The sequence below is a fragment of the Phaethon aethereus genome (genome assembly GCF_964289735.1).
Source record: "Phaethon aethereus genome assembly, chromosome: 1".
Classification (NCBI taxonomy): Eukaryota; Metazoa; Chordata; class Aves; order Phaethontiformes; family Phaethontidae; genus Phaethon; species Phaethon aethereus.
The window spans coordinates 46,914,183-46,941,054 of NC_138575.1; the positions used below are offsets into that span (position 1 = coordinate 46,914,183).

At 36.6% G+C, this 26,872-nt stretch overlaps 1 protein-coding gene across 1 annotated transcript in view; it reads left to right on the forward strand.

Moving 5' to 3' along the window:
* TMTC2 (transmembrane O-mannosyltransferase targeting cadherins 2) overlaps positions 1 to 26,872 on the forward strand; it is a gene marked incomplete at its 3' end in the record, with an annotated part of 256,393 nt that overhangs the window by 189,656 nt on the left and 39,865 nt on the right. Inside the window, exons 8-9 of the mRNA XM_082014037.1 lie at positions 10,111 to 10,232; positions 23,894 to 23,975. Of these exons, the coding sequence (XP_081870163.1) occupies positions 10,111 to 10,232; positions 23,894 to 23,975 (204 nt within the window). The remainder of the gene's footprint in view (positions 1 to 10,110; positions 10,233 to 23,893; positions 23,976 to 26,872) is intronic.

Genomic DNA, 26,872 nt, shown 5'->3' on the forward strand with positions numbered 1-26,872 from the left:
TGTACTTACTTAGGAAAGGCATCTCTTATTAGCTCCTTAAAAGTACTTTGGCGTAGGAAGAAAATATTCTAAAATTGTAGTTGTAACTGATGCTACGTGTTTGCAAATCTCTGTAAATGCTAACGTGACTTATCTTGTCACAATGACTAAGTATCTAATGTCAATAATAGTATAAACAGTTCCTTGACAGTTCATACAGTTCAATGGAGAGTTACTGCTCCCTGAATGTTGAGCTTTATCAGATTAATGCAAATGGATATAATCCCTAAAATGCATAAGTCAGTAATTGCATGTAGTTTTGTTCATAGGGAGTCTTAGCTGAACTATTGTTTTATCAGTTTTATTTATCAGCATTTGCTGATAAATTTGGTGGGGCTATCAACAGTCCCCACTCCGTGCTTACTATCGGTGTCCTATAGTAATTGCTGAAGTACTGCAGTGCTCCAGCAAACCCTCCGCAGTTTGACTGCCCTCTTTAGTGCAGATATGTATTTTATAATTCTGATAAAAGTGCTTCTCAGAAGTACAGAAATTGGAAAAAATAAACCAATGCTGTTTCTCACTTGATGGTTGCTCCATCACAAAGCAGGCTTATGCCACTCTTTTTCTTTTCCCATGAATAGAAGCTCCCTTTAGAACCATTATGACCTGTAAAATTCTTTAGTTTTTTACTTTTTTGCCCATTGGTTACTTTTTTAGGTTCTGGAGCCCTTTCTCAGCTTCCATTATAAACACAGTCCATGATGTCCAAGTTCACTCTGTTCTTGGGATTTGCATTCATTAACTCACAAAGCAATAATGAACACAAAGACCAGCTCAGTCCTTTGCCCGGGCTTGGCTGCTGCTATACTTCCTCCCTCCGCTGCTTAGCCCATACTCTGGCTTCTGTTTCCTTTAGGCAGCCGCTGGCACTTCATGGATGTCCTAGCAGCATAACAGGTTAGGGTCAACTAAGATTACCTTAGCCCCTTTAAGCCTATTGCAAAGAGCAACAGTGCAACTGTTGAAAGTGCGGCTTATCATTAAGGTAGCATATATTTGTATTTTGGTTGCTGTTGTGATGGCAGCTGTTGCAAGGGAAACCAGAACTTGCTTCACACTAGTTGCTGAGGTGTGGCTTGTTGCCTGTGCTGCAAAGGTAATCCAAGAGGCTACATAAAGAGTCGAGTAGTGACTTGAATTGAATGCAGCGCAGGTTTCTTAACAGCAGGACTCAGACTGATTTGTTGAAAGCTGTCCTGGATGCGTTTACGTGAGCGTACTTGACTGCAGTTAGTTAGGTTAGTCTCTCCTACCTGTAATAGTATGACAAGACACAGCTAGAGAGCTATGCTCTTTTTATAGTGTGGAAAGAAAAAGATACCTTTGGGGAGTAAATAAGCCCATCTAATTTAGACATCTATTTTAGATTATACAAATAATCCCCTGCAAGCATATTTTTCCTGTAAAAGGAGCCAAGATGACTAGCTTAGACTTGCTAGCTCAAGTTGGGTGAGATAAATCCTAAACACCTATTCAGTCATCTCTTTGCACTGGGTGTGACTTGAGAACAAGGCAACTGCATCCATTATCAGGAGTGCATCCGCTCTGCAGATCATACGGTTTCATTGGGCACCCGAAGGCAGACTGGATTGTTTATTTCTGTTTTGAAGTTCACGATAAAATTATAAACATGTTCACTATAACACTTTCTTCGATAAACAGCATTACATCATAAACTTGTCTCCCTGCTTCTTGCCTTTAAAAGGGAGACTAGAGGAACTGAAACAGGCCAGTTCTGTCTCATCTGCATGAACCTGACTCTGAGCTATGTCCGCTCACTCTGTGCTCATTGCTGAGGAGGAAGGGGGAGAAAGTGGCGAGTGCTCCCCATCTGCTTGGGAAGGAAGGGTCCTTACCTGTCTTTTTATGTGTGGAAAAAGTCTTTATGTTTTATCATGAAATCCAAGAATAGCTACAGTTTGAGGATTATCTGCTGCAGCTGTCATTGTGATTGATGCATTCTGAGACTCTAGCAATCACTCTGCTTGGTTCAATGTTAGATATTGGTGTTGGTGTGTAATGTAAGAAAACAGTGCTTTCTCTATTTTTTAGTAATTATTCAATCATTTCATTGAAGATTTTCTGGAGGCTTTTTCCCCTGTACGATGAGCATGACATACTTGGAAGAGAATAAACAGGAGACGAACTGCTTAAACTGAATTAGGGTTTGAAATCCAGAACTCCAAGTGTGGTAGCATTAACACTTCAGCAGTGTTAAGCCTTTATACCACCTGTTTTCCCCATTTGTGTTACTCTTCTTTTCCTGTGCTTGCTTCTATTGGCTTTTTGCTCTGACAGCGACTCATTCCTCCAGTGTGCCAGTCTGCCTGGCTGACTCTCATCCTTTAAAACTCTAAGTAACTTGCCTCTTAAAGGAAGCAGTATTGGGCCTCAAGAAGCAAGCCATCCATTTGACTTTGCATTTTATTCATGGTACAAAATGCAGACCCAGAAGACCAGCATCAGATGTTCTAAGTTTGTGCATATGAAAAGTTGCAGAGTAGATTTTGGTCTCCTGTTGCTGTGATTTATTTTGCCAGGTGTGCAACAACTCAGCTAAGGAAACCATATGTTTCTCTGGCTTTGTACCAAGGAGTAAAACTTTTTCTTTTTTTTTTCTTAAAAGAACCAAAACCAGCTAAAAATTTAAACTCTAAAACTAGAATCAAAATAATTATTCAACAAGCTGTATAGGGTTGACTTGGTATTTGTTTTCTCTATGTCATATTTCTTTGATGTAAATTAAAAAGTACATGCTAAGGTTACACAGATTAATTTGCTTGGCATGGCAACATGCACTACAAAGGCCAGAGTCCAGCTCAGCTGCATTAAATAGGTAATATATTTTGTTTAAAGTTTCAATTAAAACCTGAGGTCAAAAGATAAAATGGCCCCTGTGGGATCTTGAACACTTCAATGCCAATATTAGGATTGCTTAAGGATCAGCCTCTGCTCTAGATGTCTTTTACATTCCTTGAAATCTGATATTGTACAGTTGATTGTATTACATTGCTTTTAAAACCACACTGGCCCACCTGCTTCAGTAATTCATACTCCTGCCAGTTAAGTGGTGTGAGGTGGACCATGGAGGCTTAATTTTAATACTGAACAGTAACAAGAAAGATGTTGGGGTGGCATTGTTCAGGTTTAGATTGGCAGGATACTGTCATAAAGAAAAACGTCTTGATAGTACTTCATCTGCCCTTGCCAACTAACATCTGAATGTCTATTTTCAATTGCATTTAATGCAAAGCCTCACAAACACTGATGAGAAATGCAAGTTACGAAAGAAGCTAACATAGCAGGAGTGAGTACAGTTAATGATGCACAGATTAGAGTTTAGATTTCTCCTTGCTAATCTGCTACATTGCACATGAAACAGAAAACAAATCATACGCAAGTGGCAGCCAGGTACAGAACAGGAAAGAGGAGCCACATTTTACATCTGGTGCAGAGGTTTGCATCTTAAGTACAAAGGCTTAGCATGCAGAGAGTCTTTCGGTGTTGATGATTATAACATAACTATTGCTTTATTTGATTATGCTTTTGGGTGGATGTGGCTGTTTGTACAAACCTGTTAATATTGTTAAGGCTCCTATCCCATTTGCCTCTTGCTCCTATTAAATGCTCTTTTATTGAATTACTTTTAAATATTGTTTAGAACTCCAAGAAGCGCTTTTGCTAGTATAGTTTTACAGTTCATGCTGTGCAAAACTTACTTTGTAAGAGCCAAAGATGATTGAGCTGTGAAATACATATCCCACATCATAACTTATGCAGAGCATGGTACATGCACTTGTCTGAGCTCCAGTCATCAGTGTGCTCCCTATGCACCTCATGAAGCTTTACTGGTAATTTCTTACTAAATGTACATTACAAAAGATTTTTTTATTTTAAAACTAGCTTGCTTGAAACAACGGACTTTTTTCTTTCATATGTATATTTTATTATATGTTCTAGGGCAATAAGAATGGAGTCCAGTCCACTAGTGATAGGAGTAAAAGGCTGTGCTTCCTTCTCTCCCCCTCCCTGCCTCTATCCTGCGCCTTTAACTCTTCCCCCTCTGAGACTTTGCAGACTATAGTAGTTTATATCTGCTGTCCAAAGCTGAGTATAAATCTCCGGGCTGAATGCAATGTCTCCTGTTTTTTCACTTTGTTTTGTTTGAGGGATTCAAGCTGGGTAAGAAGGTTATAGCAGTGGATTGCTGAGGGAGTAGTGGACACAATGTTTGAGACCAGGGTGTTTTTTCCAGGTTCTCAGGTTAGTTTTATCTCTTTGGACTACCAACCTATAATTTAATTTCAGATGCTTGAGTTTTCTTAGGCAGTATTCTGAAAAAAACTAAGAGTCTAATGCTGAAATGCATTTGTGTTTTAAACATACGGGAGGTTGTATGAAAATAAGTATAATCGTAAGATTTGTAGACCAAGAATATGGTCCAATACTGAAATTGGACTACAGACATCCCTGTTAGGCATGATTCTAATGGAAAGTGCTTCTATTAAGAGTGCTTTAACGAAACTTATATTGGCGTAATGTCTATGTTTTACTGACCAAAAAAAAAGCTTTAAAACGTGTGTATATAAAGGCAATGAAATTGTACAGTCACTTGTTCAGTTATGAATTCTTAGTGTGTTCCCATATGATTTACTGCTGGTTGCACATCTATTGGAAGATGAAAATAAAATTGTCTATCTCAGGTGAGCTCAATGCCTCTATTTGTGTCAATATACTTCTGTCACTGGATGTCTTTGTACAACAGGAAACAGCTGTGCAAAGTCCATGCAGTTCCACGCTGCAACCGATTTTACTTTGCCCTTCATTTCTATCTGTTTTCCACCTTAGGTATTTTCCTTCAAAAGTAGCTTAGTGGTCTAATTAAATCAGATCAAAGGCTTTGCATTGGCTAATTGAGGCCTATAAGAATCTGTTCAACCAAAGTAAATGTGGATTGACTCCCATCCATCAAAAGCCCTCTTACAATACATTCGTTGAAATCTTCAAGGAGATTGCTCTGTAAAGGAAAAAAAAACCCAAACACAATATTCTCAGTCTATGCAGGACTTGATGCTCATTAAGTTCACATGCTTCAGCTGTTTCAGAGAAGATGTGCATGCACTGCATATTTATCACCAAGACTGTTAATCTTTTGCAGTGTGTCTTAAACAGCAGTGTAGCATTATAACATCACACTATGCTTCTGGATTTATTTTGTTAATGTATGTACTGGTACCTAAGAGAAGAAAGACGGAAATTCTCTATCTAGAGAGGTGCATTTATGGTAAGTGCACCTGCAGCCTTGATTTGCACAAGGAGGCTGCATGGTTGCATTATGAAAGACACCAGTGTCTGTGGTACTGTGGTACTCAGGGATGCAGACCTCTCCATCATCTTCTAAGGCAACCTGTTAATGTTTCCAATTCAGTGAAATGATGGAAAAATGAAATTTAAATCCTGACTGAATGTATGTATTAGAGATTTTCCTTTTCAAAGTGCATCTGCCTCTTCCTTTGTGTTTTGACTTCTGCCCTTGTCAATGCCAAGTTCTGTGTTCTCTATATTACATTTTTACCATCCAGCAATTTGAGTGGCAGATAATTAACATACACAAGGATGATGCAAAGCAGATTTGCCCTGCATTGTCTCCTTTACGGAGATAATTTTTCAGTTGTCTTTTCAGCAATATCTTTTGGGGCCCTAAAAGGAGGATCACAGGAGGGACATATGTTCTTAATCTCAAAGTATGGGTACATGGCACTTATAGAGGTATGGTGCAATTACATCCATAGTTCCATTGTACTTGCTCATCAGTAATTCTAATATGTTCCCTGCAAGGAGACGGCCTTTGCTCAGTATGACAATGTGCATCTGAAACAGAACAAATCTGAAATCAACAGATGAGAGGTTAATCTAGAACCATACAACATACATTCATGTAAATGGTACCTAATTTTGCTTTTTAACAATGTGTGATATGTATTAGAAAACCTTAACTTTTTTTTTTTTTTTTTGAGGATTTGTATTAAGCTCATATTCCACTTCATTACTGAATATAAAGCTAGCCTTTCAGGGGAAATAGCTGCTAGCAAGCTGATCCTTTATTAGTATTACTACTTAATATAAATATTTAATGTTTAATATGATTGCTATTGTTCTTTAATTATACTTAATTAATTTGTCCTGGGATCATTTCAGTAGGGGTATTTCTGTTGTTGTCTTAGTTTGTTGGTTTTTTTATTATTATTATTATTATTTATTTTATGTTTATTTTGAAAGATTATTTTTCAATCCTCAGGATTCTGGGGAAATATGGGGAAATACTGCTTTGGCGAATGGTAGTCTTGCAACTGATCTATCTCTGTGGCAAAGAAAATCCACCTGAGTACCAGGATTTTAGTTAGTGTTGTAAGTCTTGTTAAAAGGTAGCCTATTTCTCATTCCTTGGTCATAAAGTATTAATAGAGGTGTTATTGAACTATGTATACTCTCCTTTAAATAGTTTCAGTTGCATATTAATGTGTTTTCTTGTACTACATTAGCAAATGAGAGTCACAGTTAAATAATCTATGCTCCTTCTTTTGCAATAGGCTAAGAAATGGGTCCATAAATAAAGGAAAATATTAGCTGAACTGTAAAAATTGAAAAATGTTTGAATGACTGATTTGTCTCCTTTTACTCCAGTTAGCTGTTGAATTTCTTGCTACCACTCATCGTGCAGGCAATGCTGCGCGTGGCTGCATGTTGATATGGACTAGGGAACTGAAGTAACTGTCAATTTATGTTTTAAGGTCTCCACTGCCATGAGTTTCTTTCTTTGTTGTTGTTACCTTTAACAGAAAAGTAGAATGCAACTCTCTTGAACTTTATAGATTGGACAAGTTTCATTAATAAATTGTGTGTGTGTGACCTTTCAGATTTTTAACATGAGTTTTGGAAGATTTTACAAATTAAGTAATTTTTAAAGTAAATATAGAAACCTGCTAACATGTACCATTGGTTTGCATATTGTCTGACAATGGACACTCTGTTATTTTCCTAGTGACTAAATCATTCATGTTGCAAGTTTATAAAAACATGTGATTGTATTTGTCATCAAATACTGTTTTTCTTATTTTTATCTCAAACACAAAAATGCATCCTGAATGACAAAAGTCAATCCATACATGTTTGCTCTCTCATTTTTTTGGAAAAATATCTTAAGCTGGAATAGGTTTTATTAAAATTGCATCAGTCTAACACACAAAATCACTTGATTGAATTAACACTTCAATTAACAGTTGCTTGATTTTATTCTGGTCTTTGAATATGGCAGTAGCAGAGCCTTTGGCAGTTTTCAACTTACTTCGATTTCTTTTTAGGAAGGAGTGTCATTGTAAATCATTTAGCAGATGAAATTAATAACAGAACCCCTAACATTACTTCCTTCTGTAGTAATGACATGTTCTAATTGCTTATAATGTAGCAGTTCTTGACTATACGGAGCTTATGGGCAGAAAACAGACTCTTCAGAAAAAATAATGTTCAGCTGTAGAGGATTCCCTGTTAAGTGTTCAGGGGAATGAAATTGCTTTCTCTACAGTTTGACATTTAGATTGATGTATTGTAGCTTCGTTTCTAGACGTGCCACTCAGAAATACCCTCAAAGTTTTAGGAGGTTAGCTTGTAAAGTAGTTGAGCTCTTAAAACCTATTAAAAATTGAATTTGCCAGTACTCCGAAGATGTTAATCTCTTCTTATATCAGAATCCATCATGGAAAATAGATGAGAACCTTGGATCTTTTTGAAATTTGGCAGTGCATTCTGCATTACTACCAGCAGATAATAACTCCGTCTCTTACGGCTGCTTACATTACTTTTTAAAGGATCGTGTTGTTAATTGCTTGAAACTTTGCCAAGCTGTAGCAGGTTGGACTGGAATATTCCACTTAACGAAAAGAAAAAGGCAATACGGATTCCTCATTTCCTGTATGCTAAATGAAGCAGAGGCCTGTGGGAAAAATAGTATGCAATCAAATAATTAAACATTCTGCCATAAAAAGTACAGCTAGGGAGAGGAGTTGAGGGGAGCATATAGCTTGACTTCTGGCTTCTTCCATCCTTTCAACACTTGACTTCATGACTTTATTTTGTGCATAACCAAGGTATAATGTTATGTCACTTATTTGTGAGTGCTGACATAGTGGAAAAAAATGCATGTGACGTTGATATCCCTGAACTTGATCCTAGCTTTTGGCAAGTGTTCGTAGTCTTTCGGGGTTTCTTTCCTGTTTGGATTTTTATTTTTTAATTTGGCTTGGGTTTTTTTGAAATTGTTCTTTTAGTTTGGCCCTAACCAGCAATAGAATGCCGTGAGTACTTCTGAGACTGAAACATCAGCTACTTCTGTGTATGTAATCAGATATCCAAGACCAGTGCATGAGTACAGAATGCTCTGTATATTCTTGAGTTAGAAATCCTGGTCTGCTAGATTTACAGACTTGCACCCCTTTTTGGAAAAAATCTATTTGCTCATAAAATTCATTTTGGCTTCCCTTAGCTTTGGCTCAGTGTGTCTTCTGACTCTACATCACACTCATTTTATCTGCAGGCTCTGGTTTGGTCATTTTGTACACACTGCACCCTAACTTCTGAAACTCAAACGTATGTGCCACATTTTGCCTGGCATTCCAATCCTCTGGTGACAAAGAATGCAAAAAAAAAAAAATCTAACTGGATCTAGTAAAATTTTTTTTCATCAAGAAAATCCTCCATAGACCCTGTAAATACTCAAGATAAACTGTCTCTCATGATAAGAGAGCATGTTGCTGGTACCATTTTCTCTGAGTTTTGGGTGTGTGGTAGTTGGCTTCAAGCTCGAATAAAGGACATTGGTCATTCTCTCTCTCCCTGATGTCCTCACAGCTATTAATTTCCTTGTAATGTGGAACTGGGAGCAGTGACTCACCTGGAGACAACCTTGGTCAACTTCTACTTGGGTCAGCTGTGGTCCTCTCTTGATCCTCTAGTGGTAGCACTGGATAAACTGACTTTATAATTTTGGGAAGATACTTAATCATCTATTTGGAATGAATTAGCTGGTGAGATAATGAAATCCTGACTCTCCTTGTAGGCATTTTCAGTCTGTCATTGGCTTGGGCAAGGGCACATTTATGTCCAGAGTCCTTGTGAAAGAGCTGTGTAAATGCAGGCTATTAATCTGAAAGCTGCTGGTATTCACCATTACATTACTTTGATATTGCTTATTTCCAACTTTTGAGAAATTTGGTGGTTTGCTTCTTGGAGAAAGAGCCTGTCTTTCTCTGTATACTAAATTCTTTCTCAGAAACTTCAAGACTACAACTATCTGTACCACAGTATATGGTTTTCTGACATCCCATTCATTTGTTGCTCTTCAACATTGCCTGCCTTGGCCTCTCACAGTAAACTATTTCACTTTGAAAAATGTCTAATTTTGGTCATTTCATACACGACTTCTTAAGGCTAGCAATTTTTAAATTATGGATGCTATATTCTAATTATAACTAATTGTGGCCGATGACCTAATTTAACTACGTTCAATGATTACGGTTTTTCAGTGTCTTGCCCCTCCCTCCAATATAGTTTCAGGATTTTTTTCTTAACCTTTCCTAATTTTCAAAGAATCTAGGTTCGTAACATATTATGATTATATGCAAACACTTTCTGTATTCTCCCTACCATTCCATGCTATACAATGTAGACTGATGGAAAAAGAGTAACTTTTCTGTAGTAGATGTGATAAAATTTCTGTTACCTTGAGACTTTTGTCTGAAATTTAGCAGCTGGAGCTCTCTCTTGCAATTCTGTTCCAACAAGACTTTAATCTCAACCATGCTCTTTCAGCCTTAATAAGGACATAACTCAATCTCCTCACTCAAGTGTCAGTAAGGCTTTTATTATATGTGTGTCATTGCAGGTGTTCAAAGCACTTCACCTTTTTCAAGATCTCTGCCCATTTAATACATAGCAAATTATAAATGAGATAATAAATTATGGAAGCCTTGAGAATTTTTAGTTATTCTCACTAGCATTTGTTTCACCCTGTAGGAGAAGCCTATATGAGAATGAGCCGGCTGCCAGAAGCAGAGCGCTGGTACATGGAGTCACTGCGATCCAAGAGCGACCACATCCCAGCCCATCTCACCTACGGAAAACTGCTGGCTCTGACGGTGAGTTAATCAGCAGCTCCTGGGAGCTGATCCCAGGCCCTTTGAGCAGGTGAGGTAAAGGCATGGGAAGAATTTGGCCTGAAAATTGTTCATTGTCCTATTTGTCACACTATTTCAGTTATGCCTTCTAATTAAGGATTTAGACAGCATTGTTTTTTTGTGAAACATTACATCCATTCCTGAAATATCACCACCTCTGTGCCGGAAGAAAATATTTATAATAGCGTAGGAACTTTATAACATATAGTAAAGAGTTGTCTCGTTGAAAAAGCCTTTATTGTACGTAGTTTAGATCACAAGTAATGATATTAATACAAAAAGATATTCAGTCTTTGACTCCGGGTTGTTGTACCAGCTTATGGCAGAGCTATACTTTGTGAATTACATGTCTCATGCTTTGAATTTGCACTTCTTTAAGAGTATCTCTTTGAGCATGTGAAATGCACAACTACTAAGAGCTAGTTCTAAAAAAATCAAGAGTTGGACTTTCTTATGTCTTCAAAATTTACTTTGCCTTTGAGTATAGATGAGCTTGTAGCTCCAGCTAAACTAGCCCCATATGATAGTTACAGCAGAGCACCAGTCCCTCCTTCATTTTCACACATTTTGAGCATGAAAATGGATTTCTATTCTATTCACTAAAATAATTCTGTTTTAAAACTGCTTTTCACTGTTTTCCATTTCTCATTCCCATTTTTCTGACCATATTCTCTTTCCTGTTTATCTCTTCTGCATTTGCTTTCATTGTTCACTGTAGCAATCTCATATTTCCTTTCTATGCTCTGTGATATGCCTTTGTATGGCTCTTCAATCCCTGTGCCTTAGTCTGAATATCTTCCTCAACTTTTCACCTAGCTGTAAGCTTTTACTCTGACCTTGCCTATGCCCTGTCCAGTCTTCGTGCGAATGTCCTTGGACACAGGGTAGAGGTCCAGTGAAGAAAAATAGTTCATAATTAATTTCAGCAGATCCATTGCTGCTAAAAATATCTGAATTTGGAAAAGGGGGAGAAATTAGAATGGAAGTTTTCTATATGAGTAACAAGTGACAACCTAATTGGAAAGAATTAAAAGTTGTTCAGTGTTATCATGGATGGGAATTTTTAGCTTGTGATGGAAGTCAAGATGATAATGTTTCCAGGCCTTGGGAAGGCAATTTTTTTGCTACAATTTCCAGTTACAGTTAAAATTTCTTGGATATTGACAAATACATGCACTCACTGATTACATTCCTCTAGGATAGAACTGCAAGTAGGTTATGCAGGAAAATTTCCTAATTTACCTTGCTTTTCTGGTAGATATCTTCATAGCTTGCACCTAAGAATAATAGGAGAAAGTCAACGTTATTGGTTTCTTCTTTGACACAAAGTTCTAATTTATTAGAATTGCTGTGGTGAAAGAAAAATTTTTCTCAATTAAAATCCAAATATATTTTGATTTTTTTTTCTTTTTTTCTTCTTTTCTATTCCACACCCTGCCTCTTACCCCAGTACTCCTATGGTTAATTTTGCACATTTTGTGAACTGCTGAGTATACAAAAGATGAGGTCTGCTGGGGGAAGTCTTGAAGTTGTTCTGGAAACAAGGTCTCACAGTTTTCTTCAAAATAATAAAAAAAAAAATCCCCAAATCCCATAACTCTGTACAAACATTGTGAGCCACTAAAAAGAAATTTTTAATTTTGTTCCTTCAAAAAGGAAAGTTCAGGTATAGGATTAAACATCAGTGGCATACCCTAACTTTGGGAAGGAAGTGATGAAAAATATATGCAAATCCTTATAGCAGAACTGAACTGTTTACTTTTCTTCAGGGATATAAATGCAAGATACACATGGGGTGGACTGTGCCTTGAGGATCTGAACTATGTTTGTGGAAGAACATGTATAATTAACAAAAAGGACAGGAGCTATATACAATTTCGAACACCGAATACTGCACCATGATAGACAATAAAGTACTCTGCCTATCTGTTCTCAATGCAGTCTTGCTTACCTATACTTGCTCTGTTCCGTAAGTGTAATCATTCTCAGCACATTTGTTTGTTATCATCTCTTGATACTTTTTTCTTTTGTTATTTTTGCTTCTTCTCATATTCATGGCAATATGTACAGATAGGGTTCATGTCCATTCTATTAACAGTAGCATAAGCTGAAAAGACGGGGCTGATGTCCTGTTGGCTTGTAGTGACATAGGACTTTATAACCACATAACAAGGCAACATGTTGATGACAAAGTAATTAGAGATGGCAGAAAATTTTTCAGGTGGTTATTTCATTTGTGGAAAAAAAAGTTCATTTACCTTTGATCTATTGAAATTTGGCATTTATTTAATTTAATTCTTTCAGCTACGAAGTCTGAAAAGACATTCAGTAGGAAAATGGATGGTGATGAGATTTGGCAGCAGAATATGGATTTTTGTCTCCATGTTGGTCACTTATCCTTAATCAGTTTTGCAGCCTACCATCTGCTCAGTGACTCACATTAGATGAATTTTGTCTAGTTTCTAGTATACTGAACTGTACTAGTATTAGTCCTCATCACAAGTATATGATTGCTGTAACTTATATGCTTCCTGGAAGTCTACATAGACTTCCTTGGGATTCAGTAGCATTAGAGATGCTCCCTTTGGCACAGTTGTTTCAGCCCATACCTAACTTGAGGTACCACTGTGATTTATTCTTCTGTTAAACTTTGCTACCTAGGCTCATGATCATTTTCTCACAGCCTGTATATTTAGGAGAAAGAAAAGCCTACTTCAGCTAGTTTTCAGATATTAGAGGAGAGATGTTTTAGAGGCTGCTTTTCCCTCATCTGTTGGAACCAAACCTTCAGACTTTTTGCAATCTTGTTGCTGAATAGAAGTGCTGAGAAAAAACTATTGATCACACTTCTCTCTGTCTCTTTTCCAGAGGAGAAATGTGATGAAGTGAAGGGTGGAAGCTAATATAGATAGAATTTTTTTTTTTTCTATCAGTGAAATTGGGGGGTGAGGGAGGAGAGGAGGAAGGTTTCGAGCGAGTTCCTAAGTTCCAGCCAAAGGCAATTCTAGTATAAAGACCAATAGCAGTAAAGTCAGACCTGTAAAGTTCACAAATTCAGCTATGTTTTACTTCCTGACTTAAATTCCAATGACGTGGCTTAATTTTAACCCCAGCCTTTCTGCCTCCTCAAGTTTGTTGCCAGTATTATGCTTACTAAAAGCAGCATGACATGATTCATTTAATGCCTTAGTGCCAGTCTGGATACCTGGACTGCCTTCTTGTACCTTCTGTTTTCTTTGCCTTCCCATAAGGAATGGTGAGGGCAACCTATGCCTGGTGTGTAGATCAGAGATTTCCAAAATTGCTTGCCTGTTACGGCAAGCAATTATTATTATCCTTATACTTTATTATCCTATTATCCAATTGTTATCCTTTCCCAACTTTCAGCAAAAGCTTTTAAAAATTTCATAAACAGGGACATAGAAACAAATGAGCATTCTAGATTGTAAGCTGTTTGTTCTGTTCATGTTGTCTGGCCTTGATTCTGTCAAATACAAACTAGGAACTACATATGTTTTCTAAATTCACAATGACCTGTGCCTGTCTTTTCTTTTTATTTTTTATTTCAATATGGAGTTCCACAGCACATTAAAAATAAAGGCACTATATACTAGATGACTTTATTAGCTGTGCTATGAGAAATAAGTTTGGGCTTTTTTTTTATTATTTCAAGCTTAAACATTAACCTGCATGAGCAATGTAGTCTAAATAAAATATTAACTCTACTTTGAGCAGGGGATTGGACAGGATGATATCTCTTGAGATACAAGAAATGCCAGGTGCACTTGGGCATGCTGCTATATATGCAGAAAAAAACCAGACCAACTTAAGAGCTCCAAAGGAATAGCTAATGAATTTACAGCCTTCTTACCTAGTATCATGTCACAAGTATTTCATAACCTTGTATTGGATAATGTTATATGTTCGTATCTAAAAATTACAGCTGACTAGGCTACAATTTTCCTGAAAATGTATTAGAGCAGCATAATTTAGTGGTTGAAAAGCATGATTAGTAGCTCAGCTAGAAGAATAATTGGAAAATAGCCAGTTGTCTGGAGCTTAAGTTTGTGCTTTTCTTTTTTTTATTTTTTTTTTTCCAAAACAACAGGTAACTGTTTAGAACTGCAGTGCTTTAGCATTATGTATTTCCAACTGCTTTTCATATCTTTAACTTGTTAAACTGCATAAATTACTTGAGAAACTTATTTGTCAATGTGACATGTTAGTTGACCTAGCCAATCTCCTGGTAGCACAGGAGTTTGGTACCACAGTGTCTGAGCCTCATCCCTTGCTTAGGTAATTTATTTCTATATCACAAAGAAAAGCATAACTCTTTGTAAAAGGCTTTAAAATTGCATGGCTCCCAGTTCTAAGATAAAAATGAATCTGTCAAAAATGACAGTGCTAGGTGAGGCCTTGAGCATGTGCGGTAATTCATTTTCCATTTTATGAGCAGACCTTATAGAAGAAAAAGGCTTGGCTATCATGCTAAAAAAAATAATTTAGAAGTAAGGCTTTTAAAATTTTTCTCTCCTCTCATTTTAGTCATCTTAAAGAGAAGACAGAGAAACCCTCCTTCCTAATGGCTGGCTTCTCTGCTGTCAATCAGTGGATGGTTGTTATAGTAGCACACTAGTCTGAGAAGCTTTATTTCAATTATAAATAAATCTGTTTTGAAGTTCTCTTTTATCTGTTTTGAGTGAACTTGAGCTCACAAACTACCCCTCATAGGTTGCAGTATTGCCTATAATTGCTAAAGTACTTAGGGACAGCCCCATATTGTAACATTTAGTATGTTGCGTCTAGGAATTACAGGCTTTGCTGTATTTCTTTGGAAAAAATTACACAGTGTTTTCTTGCATTTTACACGGCACCACACAGTGCTGTTAATCTCCTATTTTTTACTGGCTTGGAAAATCACCCAAAGTGCTGTAAGAAAAATTTACTTTGCCTTGTAAAATTTCTGTGTTACAGCTCCAAATCATATTAAATTCAGTAATAATCACCCTAGAAGCTTCCCTAAAATCTAAAATATTTTATTTTAAAACATTTTCTCCAAAGGGGCATGGGGAGAAAGCAGACAGACATGAGAGAGACTGGCAGTGTTTTGGATTAAAATAAACAGGATTGTGACATCCAAGTATCAACACTGAAGTTAAATACTTTTTAAAGTTTCAAAATACTCCCTCTTCAGTGGATGGTCATATTTTTGCCTGCAGGTATTTGTTGCTTATGTCCCTGACAAACAGAAGACCAGAAAGGTATCCTGCCATTTTTGGTTAGTTGTGAAATTACTCAGAATGCCACTATCAAACACCCTACTGTATTCAGGAATTGATGTAGTCCTTGAAAGTCATCTCTAAATAAATATAAATAAATGACAACATAGAAATAAGTGGAGGGTAGTAAGAACAGAAAGAAATTGGACAGCGGGGGAAAAGTGGAGCATAGTGCAATCATGAATAGACTAATTCAGCATTTACTATTTCTGTAATTAGTTCCTGCTTATGTTCCAGCACAGAAAGAAAATTTGCATTTCTGTGGGACAGCTCTGTCATATTGTCATTTTTTATGCCACTGGTTGATTGCTACTCTTTTTCTGTTTGTCTAGATGTACACAAATTGGAAGAAAGCAGGGACGAGGGATAACAGTCAAGAATTGTGGCTGTTTTTAAGACATAGCAATTTAAATGCTATTTGTTAAATTTAGGCATGATTTTCTAGAACAGTTTATCCCTTCTTTTAGTGATCAATTCCTTTAAAATGACAAAAAAGTATTTTTAGTAATACTTGTTTGGGGAATGATAAATAAGTATGTACACATATAGAAATCTTTAATCTATGAAAAGACATTTTCTGAATGGGTTGATTTAATTAGATGAGCAAAGCTGTTAAATATTTCATTTTGGGAGGCTAAATCCCTCGGCTGTTAGTACTGCTTCTAGGAAGAATTTTTTAATGAAAATTGAATATTTCAGTTAAACTCCCATCATAACAAAGTATAAATGACATTGAATCCTTGAGAAGGCCCTCCGTAAGAAGTCAAGGTAAGCCAAGCAGTAGCCACTGCTACTTTTCTGTCGTGTATTCAGATCGTCTTTGGAGTCTGACACAGGCACTATGTTTTTTTCTTGCCACTTGAAAGCCCTTGAGAGTTAAAACTGATCCAAGCACAATGTTTGGATTTAGTTCTGAAATTTGCGAAATGTCAGAAGTTGTTTTCATTTTTGTTTCCAGTTTACAAGCAATTTGCTTCTAGGGGATGGGAGGGGTGGGTTTCCCTCTTCTAATGTGGAAAGGCATGTTTACTGACTTCAGAACCATAAGCTCTATTTTTTTTTGAGGTTTGGTTATCTGGTATATCTGGAACATTAACACCTCCAGGCTGAATGTCAGGATTTCTAAACTACAGAAATTTCAATAGCCGACATCTATTGAGCTTGTATTTCTTCTGAGGTTGGACGGATGCCCTAAGTATTGCATCCGTAGATACACTTTTCAGTCCCCTTAGGACATATGTTTGGCTGCATGCCAAATGTAACAGAATTAATTGTAAAATAGAGTATTTTCATTTAAATATAACATATCCGTCTAACTAGTTGGTAAATTACTCTGGAGCAGGTATTTAGGCACATAACCCCTCACTAACCTCCTTTAGGGATCTCATCTTCTGTATCTTGTTTCTAAATTCCTGTAGACAGGAAGAGGGGAGCCCTAAACTTCTCACTTTACTCAACATAAATTTAAAGCTTATTGTAGAAAACATCACTGACACAGGATGAACTGCTTTCATGAAAGAAAGAGATCTTTCTGTTTTGCTACATGGTTGAATAGAGCCAGCAGTCACCTGTTATTACTCTGTGTGTAGTAATTTTGTCAGTAATCATAGAAAAATGCATGATATAGGCCAAATTTAGCTTAGAAGAAATTCATAGAACTCAGTGAAAGCAGTATGTGGAGATAGTGAATTTATATTCTACTGACTGGCCAGTGAAATATGAGTACATATTAATGCCCTACTTTATCAGAAAATATAAAATGTGGCTTAAGACTGAATGGAAAAGAAAGTGCCTAACATGGAAATTTACTTAACATTTCATTACATATTCTTGATATAAGATAATCTAAAGCTTAGTGACTGAGGTGAACATATCAATATGGGTCTAGCCAGTAAATAAATCACAAGGTAGGGAATGAAATGTGTTCTTCAGAAGTTTATTTCGGACTGTGCACAATCTTTCTTGGTTTTAGCAGTGATGTAACGAGGTAAATTAATTTTAGACTTCAAGTTGCCCAAAAAGAAAGATGGAAAGATGGGTATATATTTTTTAAAAACCCAAACAAAACAACCAAAAAAAAACTTCAAAGGAAAAAAATAATCCTATGCCTATATTTCTTTCCTATATAATTTTGAAGGTTTTAATAAAACAAGAATGTTTTCTGTGATACGAGACACATAAAACAAGAAAATGGATGTCAAATAGCTCTAATACATTATTGTTTAATCAGATACATACCGCTTTACTTGAAGAAAATATCATCTTAATAGGTTCTGAATCATGCCCCAAGCCAGTACAGTTATGAGCTGTGCTTTAGATTCCTAAATCTATGTGTAAGCAGTGGTGTCACATTCAAAAATGCTTAAGCTCCAGTGGATTCCCACCAAAACCAATGGATAATGCTTAAATCTCAGCTCTCTGGTTATCATGCGATTAATTATCTCTGTAGATGTAGACTCAAGAACCCAGTTGTTGTTGTTATTCTCTAACATAACCTTGGCTCATAGAAAAATTACAGCAACTTCGGTAGAATCTCAGTCAGGCTAGTAGATGGATTTTGTCAACAAAGCTTCACCTGTGGTTAAAGGAGGACTACCGTGATATATTTAGATGGAAGCGAACCACTTGAGTTACAAATAGAGCATTAAACTAAAACAAGACATTGCATTTTATTGATCCTACCAAGGCTTATTGTAAACAGTATTGTTTCTCACCGTGATCATCTAAGGGTATGAGAGAGGAGAACTTTGAAAAGATGAGCATCTTTTACAAGCCCACTGATATTAGTTGGGCAAAGGCGGCCTTCCCGTGAATGTAAACTCCTCACTCCACAACTATCTGTTTTTGTAATGAAATATATAGTACTTCTCATTACAAATCACTTCTCATTACAAATCTTGCCTCATGTGTGTGTTTTTCTGGGCCAGATGTTAACCTTTAGAAGGCATTGCTTCTCTGCCATGTTCAGTTGTTTTTATTCTATTATGATAAAAATGAGATGAAGAGGCAAGATTTATCTCTCTGCTGCACAGGAAGTATAGAAACTGAGGTAAGTCTTGGAACTTTGATGTGAATAATCATATCCTATGTATTTCATTGGGACTAGCATTTCACGTACAAATTATGGTGCAGGATACTCACATAGTAATTCAGAGTGAAGAAGCAAGAGTTGTAGAAATAAAAGCAGAATGAAAGGAAAAGAAGAATCCATCCATTTAATACTTGAATACTAGATATTAAAGCAATTTCTTAAGTCTTAATATTTAAAGGAGGAATGGGGAGCTTGCCTACATCAGTGGCAAGCCTCACCTCACCGTAAGATGCAACTCTAGTTCCTGTTTCTTTAGTTCAGCTAACTAAAAAATTCAAGACTTTATCAGTAATTTACTCAGTTATACACCATTTAAATTGTGTTTTGCCTGTCCCATGACAACTTCTGTAAGGCAAAAGAAACTGGTTATGAAACAGATATGCAGGTCTGCAATAACTTAAAGAAATGTGAAATGAGGTCACAAGTTCAGTTCAGACCTTTTTACTATCCTTGCTCAGTCTCTATGTGACTTTAAAATGTCCTAGAGAGCAAGAAGGAAATGTGTAAGATAATGATTTTTTTTTTTGTATGCAGTGTCTGCAGTTTAATCAATCTTCCATTAAGAAATCTTTTCATAATTCAATTCCTTCTATTAAAAATGTGAATGCTTGCAAAAAAAAAATTGAGCAGATGTGGGGAATGACAGTCAACGGCATTTGTGACAAAAATTGAGTTCCTTATGCAATCACATTATTACCAGTTAAAGCTGGTGAAACTATATTGAAGAGTGAAGTCTCTGCTCTACTGGTTAAACACTTGCACACTTTGAAGAATGATAAATATTTACAAAATATAAAGTCGGTTTAAATTAGAAAGACCACCTAATTTGTTGAACTACTTTACTGGTTGCCACTATGTTTCCACAAGAGGGTTACTCAGAGCTGCTCAGCTGTATTAATCTTTTCCAAATTTATTAGAACCTCAGGGTCCTTGGGCCTCCAGCAGCCTGAAGTACAACAGCTGCCTCAACATGAATTTGGCATTGCTTGCCAGCAGAGTGAGGAAAAAATTGTGGTGGATATAAAAACAGTAGTTTTGTCCTCATTTTTTTAATATTTTAAGGATAAATACAGGGCCTTCTACTAATGCATCAACTGCCCTTAGCTAGCTCTCTTTTGTTTGTCATGGTGATCATAGTCTTTCACAGCAAATCTCAGTTAAGCAATATGTCTGACCATATTAGCAAGGTTGGATCCATTGCCCTGGTCTGTACAGAAGAAACAACCAACCAAACAAAAAACCCCTTGCAGTCAACTTCTACAGAGAACTAGTATGAAGAATCAAGCTCCTGAATTTGTATTTATACACTTAGCTGTTTGGCTACCAAAACTGCAAGCAACCAGCCATTCTGATTTGAAGTCTGCATGATTTGTGGAGCATTTCCGAAAGCCAGGACAACTGGCATGCGAGGCTGTAAGAGCCACGTGTCAGTTACATTCACTTTTTTCCTTTAAAATTCACTGGTGTTGCTGGAAAGTGGTAATCATGGGCAATTCATCTTCATTTAGGCACAGGGGAAAAAAATCAAGGTTTCTTTATTAATGGAAAACTGTTGAAAGTTTGTCCTCATTATAGGCACTAGAGTAAAGTCCAGGTCCAGTAAGGAGAATATCAGCACAGTCTTCCAAATCAATTATTGAAGTGTCTTCACTTTTTTTTTTCCCCGACAGCAATGAGATTGCCATTCATTGTTTTATGATTCTGTCTCTGCACTGAAAAGCCATAAATATGCCAGTGCGTCTGTGCAGAGGATCTCCATTAGGGCTTGGGCTAGGACCACCCACTCATTTCTCCTGAGCAAACCAGTAGCTGTCAGATAGCACCTTTTCATTAGCTACTGACCTGGACTGGGCGTGAACTGGTGACCAACAGGTGAAAGTTATTTTGTATCCCGTTATTAATCCTCAGAGCCGTCAAGTCCTTCCATTAAAATCTTATGAACAACTTTTTTATCCCTTAAATAAGTCTGCTAGTGTGCAGTTGTAAACTTAGATTTTTTACTTTGTAAAATTGCCAAAGCATGTGGTTGTGCATATACAACTGCACACCTCGCTGCTAGAAATTGGGAGGTTTCCAGTGTCTCTCAATGGGTCTGTACACATAACAGTGAACATGCACACAAAATGCCTTCCTGTACCAAATCAGTATTTTTCAGCTGTTTAAACAATTATTTGGATTTTCATTAAAAGTTAGAATTTTATTCCCCTATGCCATGTGTTTTATTTAACACTGAACACATACAGTGGGGAAGGGACAATGACAGGGATTTCTGTCTTAATCTAACTACACGGTATGTACATTCTGTTATGGTAATTAAGTTTTACATTGGATAGTTGAAAAAAGTAGATAAATGATAAATTTTAATTGTGAAATAGCCTGGCTCTGTCAAGTGATTGGATTTTATATAGTTTGACAAAAAAAATAACGTGTGTTAAATATATGCTGAGGTATTGACATTTTAGCAGCAGAGGTATGGCACCAAAGAGGACATTTTAGATGGTGTGATGCAACGTTTCTCAGAATGCTGTTCTGCAACAAAATGCTTTCACTCTTTTTTTATTCTTTGACAAATGTGGATATATGGAAACAATGACCAACATGAACAAATCTAGCTGTGCTGACCATTTGTAGTCAGATCATTTAATGTCTTGGTGAATAAAATGTAAGATTTTTCTCCCCTTTATCTGTTAATGAGTATCTGAGCCTGTTAATAGCACAGTCATTCCTTTGATGCTATGTATGCTGACACCTGTCATCATTATGTACTCCAGATCTCCTGACTGGCCTGAACTTGAGTGCAATATGCCATTTGGAAAGTGCCAAAAAGAGTAGAGCAGTCATGGAATTTTGGTGATCCCAGTAAAGGAAAATTAATCATGTTTGACAAACGTTTGTGGCCTTGTAGTCATAGTTCTGTAGGCAGAAGCTACATATTTTGTGACTGTGTTCAATGAACTGTCCTTTTATCTTCTAGAAATAGACGCAGAGACGGACGCAACCAAATAAAACTAATGATGTTAGTCTCTTAAAAAAAGCAATGATGCAAAATCTGTAGGTGTTGATTCTGTCAGTATTAGTGATACATATGCTTGAAGCTTGTCATTTTGAAGCCTAAAGGCTGGACTTACATATGTCATGGTAACTTGCCAGACTAAGAATGCCAACCTTGGAGTTAAATGTGCAAAATTTAGTGTTTAATTATCACCCTCCCTTCCCCCCTCCAATTATTTTAATTTGAATAATTATTTTATACTGACCCAAATTTACATTGTGCTTTCAGTTGGAGATTATTTTCTTCTTCGCTTTTTGTTCTCAACTATGGTTGCAAGCTATTTAAAAAAAAAAAGAAACTGCATTTAATCTACAGATGTGGTGCACTAGTAGATGAGGAGAAATCAGTCGGGACTACATGTCAAATGTTTTTTTGCTTTGGGGTTTTTGTTTGTTGTTTCTTTAAAAAAAACAACAAGGGTGAGAGGCACTGCAGTATAAGATAGCGTACTCTATCATGTAGTTGCAATATTTGGTTGACAGGAGCCTTGTGCCATGTGGATATGATTTTAAGGTATATGGGTTTACCAAAGAAAGTTTACTAAATAATAAGGCTAAACTCTCACCTCCAATGAATATTCATTTTGTGAAACTGGAATATTGTTAATGATAAACCTGCTTGTATCTCTGCCAGGATGATCTCTTGGAAATATAGCCTCTGTGTTGGTTTTGATGGAACGTGGTCCTGATATAGTTCTTAGTGTGCTGTACAGCTTCTTTCTCTCTCTTTATTTTATTGTCTCTAAGGCCCTTGAGGGAAATACTGAAGCAGCTGTAATCATGAACAGACCTCGTTATTATTCCTATGTTAACTTGTGGGATAGTGCAGGATGTATGCATTGTCTGTTTCCAGACCACAGAACTTGAGAAAGCCTATATGCTTATATCTGTGAAATAACACTGAAGGCAACCCTGAGAGGTGCAGACCACAATGCCTTTCTTCCACAGTGGTTAAGCTTAACTGTTCTTTTTTTCTGGAGGCCTTCTATTTTATAACACAAACTGCAGCAACTAATTTCATGGGGATGGGGATAAACAGGTCACAGGTATCTTACTGAATAGTTGACAATGATTTGTGTTTCAGTATCAGGCTAAGCTAATCCAATATTGCTGTTTTCGTCATTAAGAGAGTAATGACCACTAATGGATCTGCTCTGGCACTTGTAACCATAATGCAACTTTATGGGCTTGGTGATTTCAGTGATAAGAGAATCTGTGGTTTAGAACATGTCTGTTCTTTTTACCATCATTTCTGTTAGTAGTTTTTTTCTGATTATTTTGTCATACCATTGACCATTGTCTTTAGATTACTTTTTCTACTTCAGTCATGTTTTATGGTTGACAGAATTGATTTCTGATGAAATCTTACTTCCCACACTAAAATCAGAAATATTTTCTATTTTTTTACTTCCCACATTAAAAGCTGAAATGTTTTCTATTTATATACCTTCATTTGTGGTGACTTTACTGTTGGCTGTGTATATAGTGTTATTTAGGACATGAAGAAATGGAATGAAGCTGCATCAGGGGAAGTTCAAATTGGACATTAAGAAAAGGTTCTTCACTGAGTTGGGTTGGTCGCTGGAACAGGCTCTCCAGGGAAGTGGTCATGGCACCAAGCCTGTCAGAGTTCAAGGAACATCTAGCTGACACTTTTAGTCATGTGATGTAGTTTTAGGTAGTCCTGCGAGGATCAGGGAGCTGGACTTGATGATCCTTATAAGTCCCTTTCAACTTGAGATATTCTATGATTTCATAGAACCAAAACATGTTTTTTCCTTCTCCTCCACCCCCCCCCTTTTTTTTTTTTTTTTTTTTTAAGGGCTTCCCTTCTGATTTTAGCTTGGGTCTGTGTAATGCTTATCCTGACACCTATCCAGAAAAGTAGCAGAAAAGTAGAAAAGTTCACCTAAAGCCCTTTACAACATTTTTTGCAATACATTTCTACCACTTCCTTACTTCTTGGACATAAATGATGTTGGACACATTTCTTCCTCAGTCTGGAGATCTGCATCATAAAGTAGCTGACCACAAAACTTACTGTAACACTTAAACATTCATATTTACTTAGGTTAAGTCTAGTGATAATAGTAGTTGTTTTTTTTCTAGTGCCTGGAATTTGGAAATTGTAACTGTACATGATCTCTCCATGGTAACATACTGTTAAAATAATTTTTCTCTCCTTTTTTCTTTTTTTTAAGGGACGCAAGAGTGAAGCAGAAAAGTACTTCGTGAAGGCTATTCAGCTGGATCCTACCAAAGGAAACTGCTACATGCATTATGGTACGTTTCAGATAGATAGGGTTTCCACATGTATTCCAGAATTGCCGTTAATCTCTCCGAGTGATTAAGGATTTGAAAAGTGCTACTGGCAAAATACCTTCTTTAAAGGGAAGGAAACTAATCTACCATGTATAACTTCATCTCCATTTCAATTTGTTAATCACTGCAGAGGGAGAGGTGAAGATTTTCATATTTTGCATAGCTTTCCTCCTGTGAGGGGAATTTCAGTATTGCTGCCTCTTTGGGAAAGAAAAAAAAGGTGACTATTGCCATATGTCAAAGTTTCATGGCCTGGAATATTATTATTAATAGTTTTAGCCTAATTTTTCTTGCTGCTGGTGGGTGGGCAACTATCAGTTATACTTCAGTGCGCGAGTTCTATGTTTCGAAGTGCCTTCTTTTTGTTGAAGACTTACGGCCCCTACATCTCCCTCCTTTCCAGCATCTTCATGGCTTGAAATGGATAACTATTACAAAAGGTTTTGACAAGTTGGCTGTACCTTTGTCATACTAAGCCATGCATGTGCTTAAAGCACACAGTTAATTTGAAGGTATCTTTATAACTTTGGATTGTTTTTGCTAGATGTGCAAAAAATATTTCCAGATGTGATTAGTCCCAAGGAACCAAAAATATTTAACTTTATGGACTAATTCTTACTGTATTTTAAAGCTGATAATAGACAAATCTAAAAATGCAAGCTATGTAGTCCCAACTGGAAAATATAGAAAGAAGTAATAAATTTCATCTTAGTTAAGGAAGAAGGTAGGGAACCACAGGCATACTATATATATCTTTGTATATTGTTTTAATTTCCTCTTCTGATTCTAACCGGTAAATGTAAAATACATGAAAATGAGTGGCCAAAAAGGAAAATTAATCTCACATAATAAGCATGGGTTTACTTTTTTATGATTTCTTTGTCTGAATTGCTCACACGTTGTGTTTCTGTTTGGTCCTATGCAGTGTAAAATTCTGTATGTTAGACTCTATTGCTTAGAACATGTCATGGTATTTAAATGAATGGAGCCCAGTGCTGCATTATTTTGCATTATGGATCACTGCAGTTAGTGAACTTGTCTTCTGTTTATGCCTCTATAGTTAAATCTGATAGGGGTATTTGTGCACATAAACTCTATTATTTCAACTGGATATAAGTATAGTTGATATCTCAAGACAGTAAGGAAAAGTTGCAGCAGATTGTTTCTTGAAATCCTACTCAAGCCTTTGTTATTAAGAAATCTATCCTTAGTTATTAGGGAATCTATTTGCATACAAATTCAAAGGTAAGTCTTAACAATCCATCCAGGCAATTGAAGTTATGATTGAGTGTATTTTATTGCGGGTCTAGATTTTTTTCTTTTCCTCTCTCATTACTTTATCACCTTGCCTGTTTTTTCCCATAGTATTCACTCTATGTCATTTTCAAGTGGCCTATAAACTACAAGCAAGGTTATTCGAGTCATCATTCTTCTCTGATGTATTGGCATCTTTATTACCAGACTACAATATTAAAATAGTGTATTGTTTCCTAATTAAGATTATTCCCTAAAAACTTCAGCAAATTTTTCCATTATTGTGTCATGTGTACAAAAACTCATTTCTGTGTCCTTGTGCAGATGTCTTTAATGCAATGTAAGTGAGGTTCTGCTCTGCAGATTAGGAGTGAAGGACAAAATTTAGTCAAATTTAGACAAAATTTGGAATACCGTCATAGTATAATGTGGTGCTGAAGGGCTGTAGACACAAGAAGGTTCCTTATACCAGTCCCTAGGTCTCTGTCATGGAGTATTATACACAGAGCGCTCTGCTGAATGCAGGAGAAACCTTTTCTTTTTGATTGTTTAACTTCCGATCACCTCACCAAACAGTGATGTTACTCCATGTTTACATGTAGCTTTGAGAAAGATATGGTTTACTTCTGCTTGGCTTGTATGTCTGTGTAGTACAGATGATCTCAAAACCTTGTCACTTCGAGCACAGGACTTCATAAAATTTGAAATGATCCTTTCTTTTCTTTCTTTCCCTTTTCCCTTTCTTTTCTTTTCCCCTTGCTTTCGCTTTTCCCTTCCACCTATTTCTTGTATTTATCAGGAATCTATAGTGTATGTTACCAGGGACACTCCAAATATTGCACAGGAACCCCTAGTGAACACTTTAAGCTTTATCTCTACATCTCCTTAATTTCTTTTAGCACCTTGTCACAGGTACAGTCCATAAACTATATGCCATATAGTTTAACACTATGGGGAAATGCATCTATATTTTGCATGTAAATCTTAGAGATTACTTTTTTTCTCAGCATGAAGATGTTGGAACAGAGATTAAAATAATTGGCATCAGCACTAAAAAAACACATACCTCATGGAACAGCCAAATAAAAAAAGTGGTCAGTTGGGACACAACAGTGTGGTGATGGAGTAACAGGAATAAATGGACTGAAGATTTTCTTCCAAGTGCACATGCATGCACACACTTATAATTTGTTCTCCCAGGGTGTGCAGATGTTCTTTTTGACTTTAACCTTTTGGGCTTTCTTTGGAGCTATCAGGGAAAATTGTCAATATTCTGTATCTTTTAAGAAGCTTACGTTTGTGTTACAATGTGCTTTAATTCAGGCCTTAAGCCAAAGCTATTCTTTGGTGCAGGAGTCAGATTATTTGATCAAATGAAAGTTTGGAGAGAGGTGAACAGTTTCATGGTTGCTTCTTGGGATAATACTACCACAGCATATTTCTCTAATTGAGCTAGTGTTATGATAGTTTTGTATAGGTAATTTGCTGGCATTGGATTTCAGTGGATTTAGGTTTAAAGCAGTATTTCTCAAACTCATTATGCTTGGAGATGTCTGAAGGGGGAACTAGTGGAAAAGCTGAAGAGGTATAAATCCCTGCACATC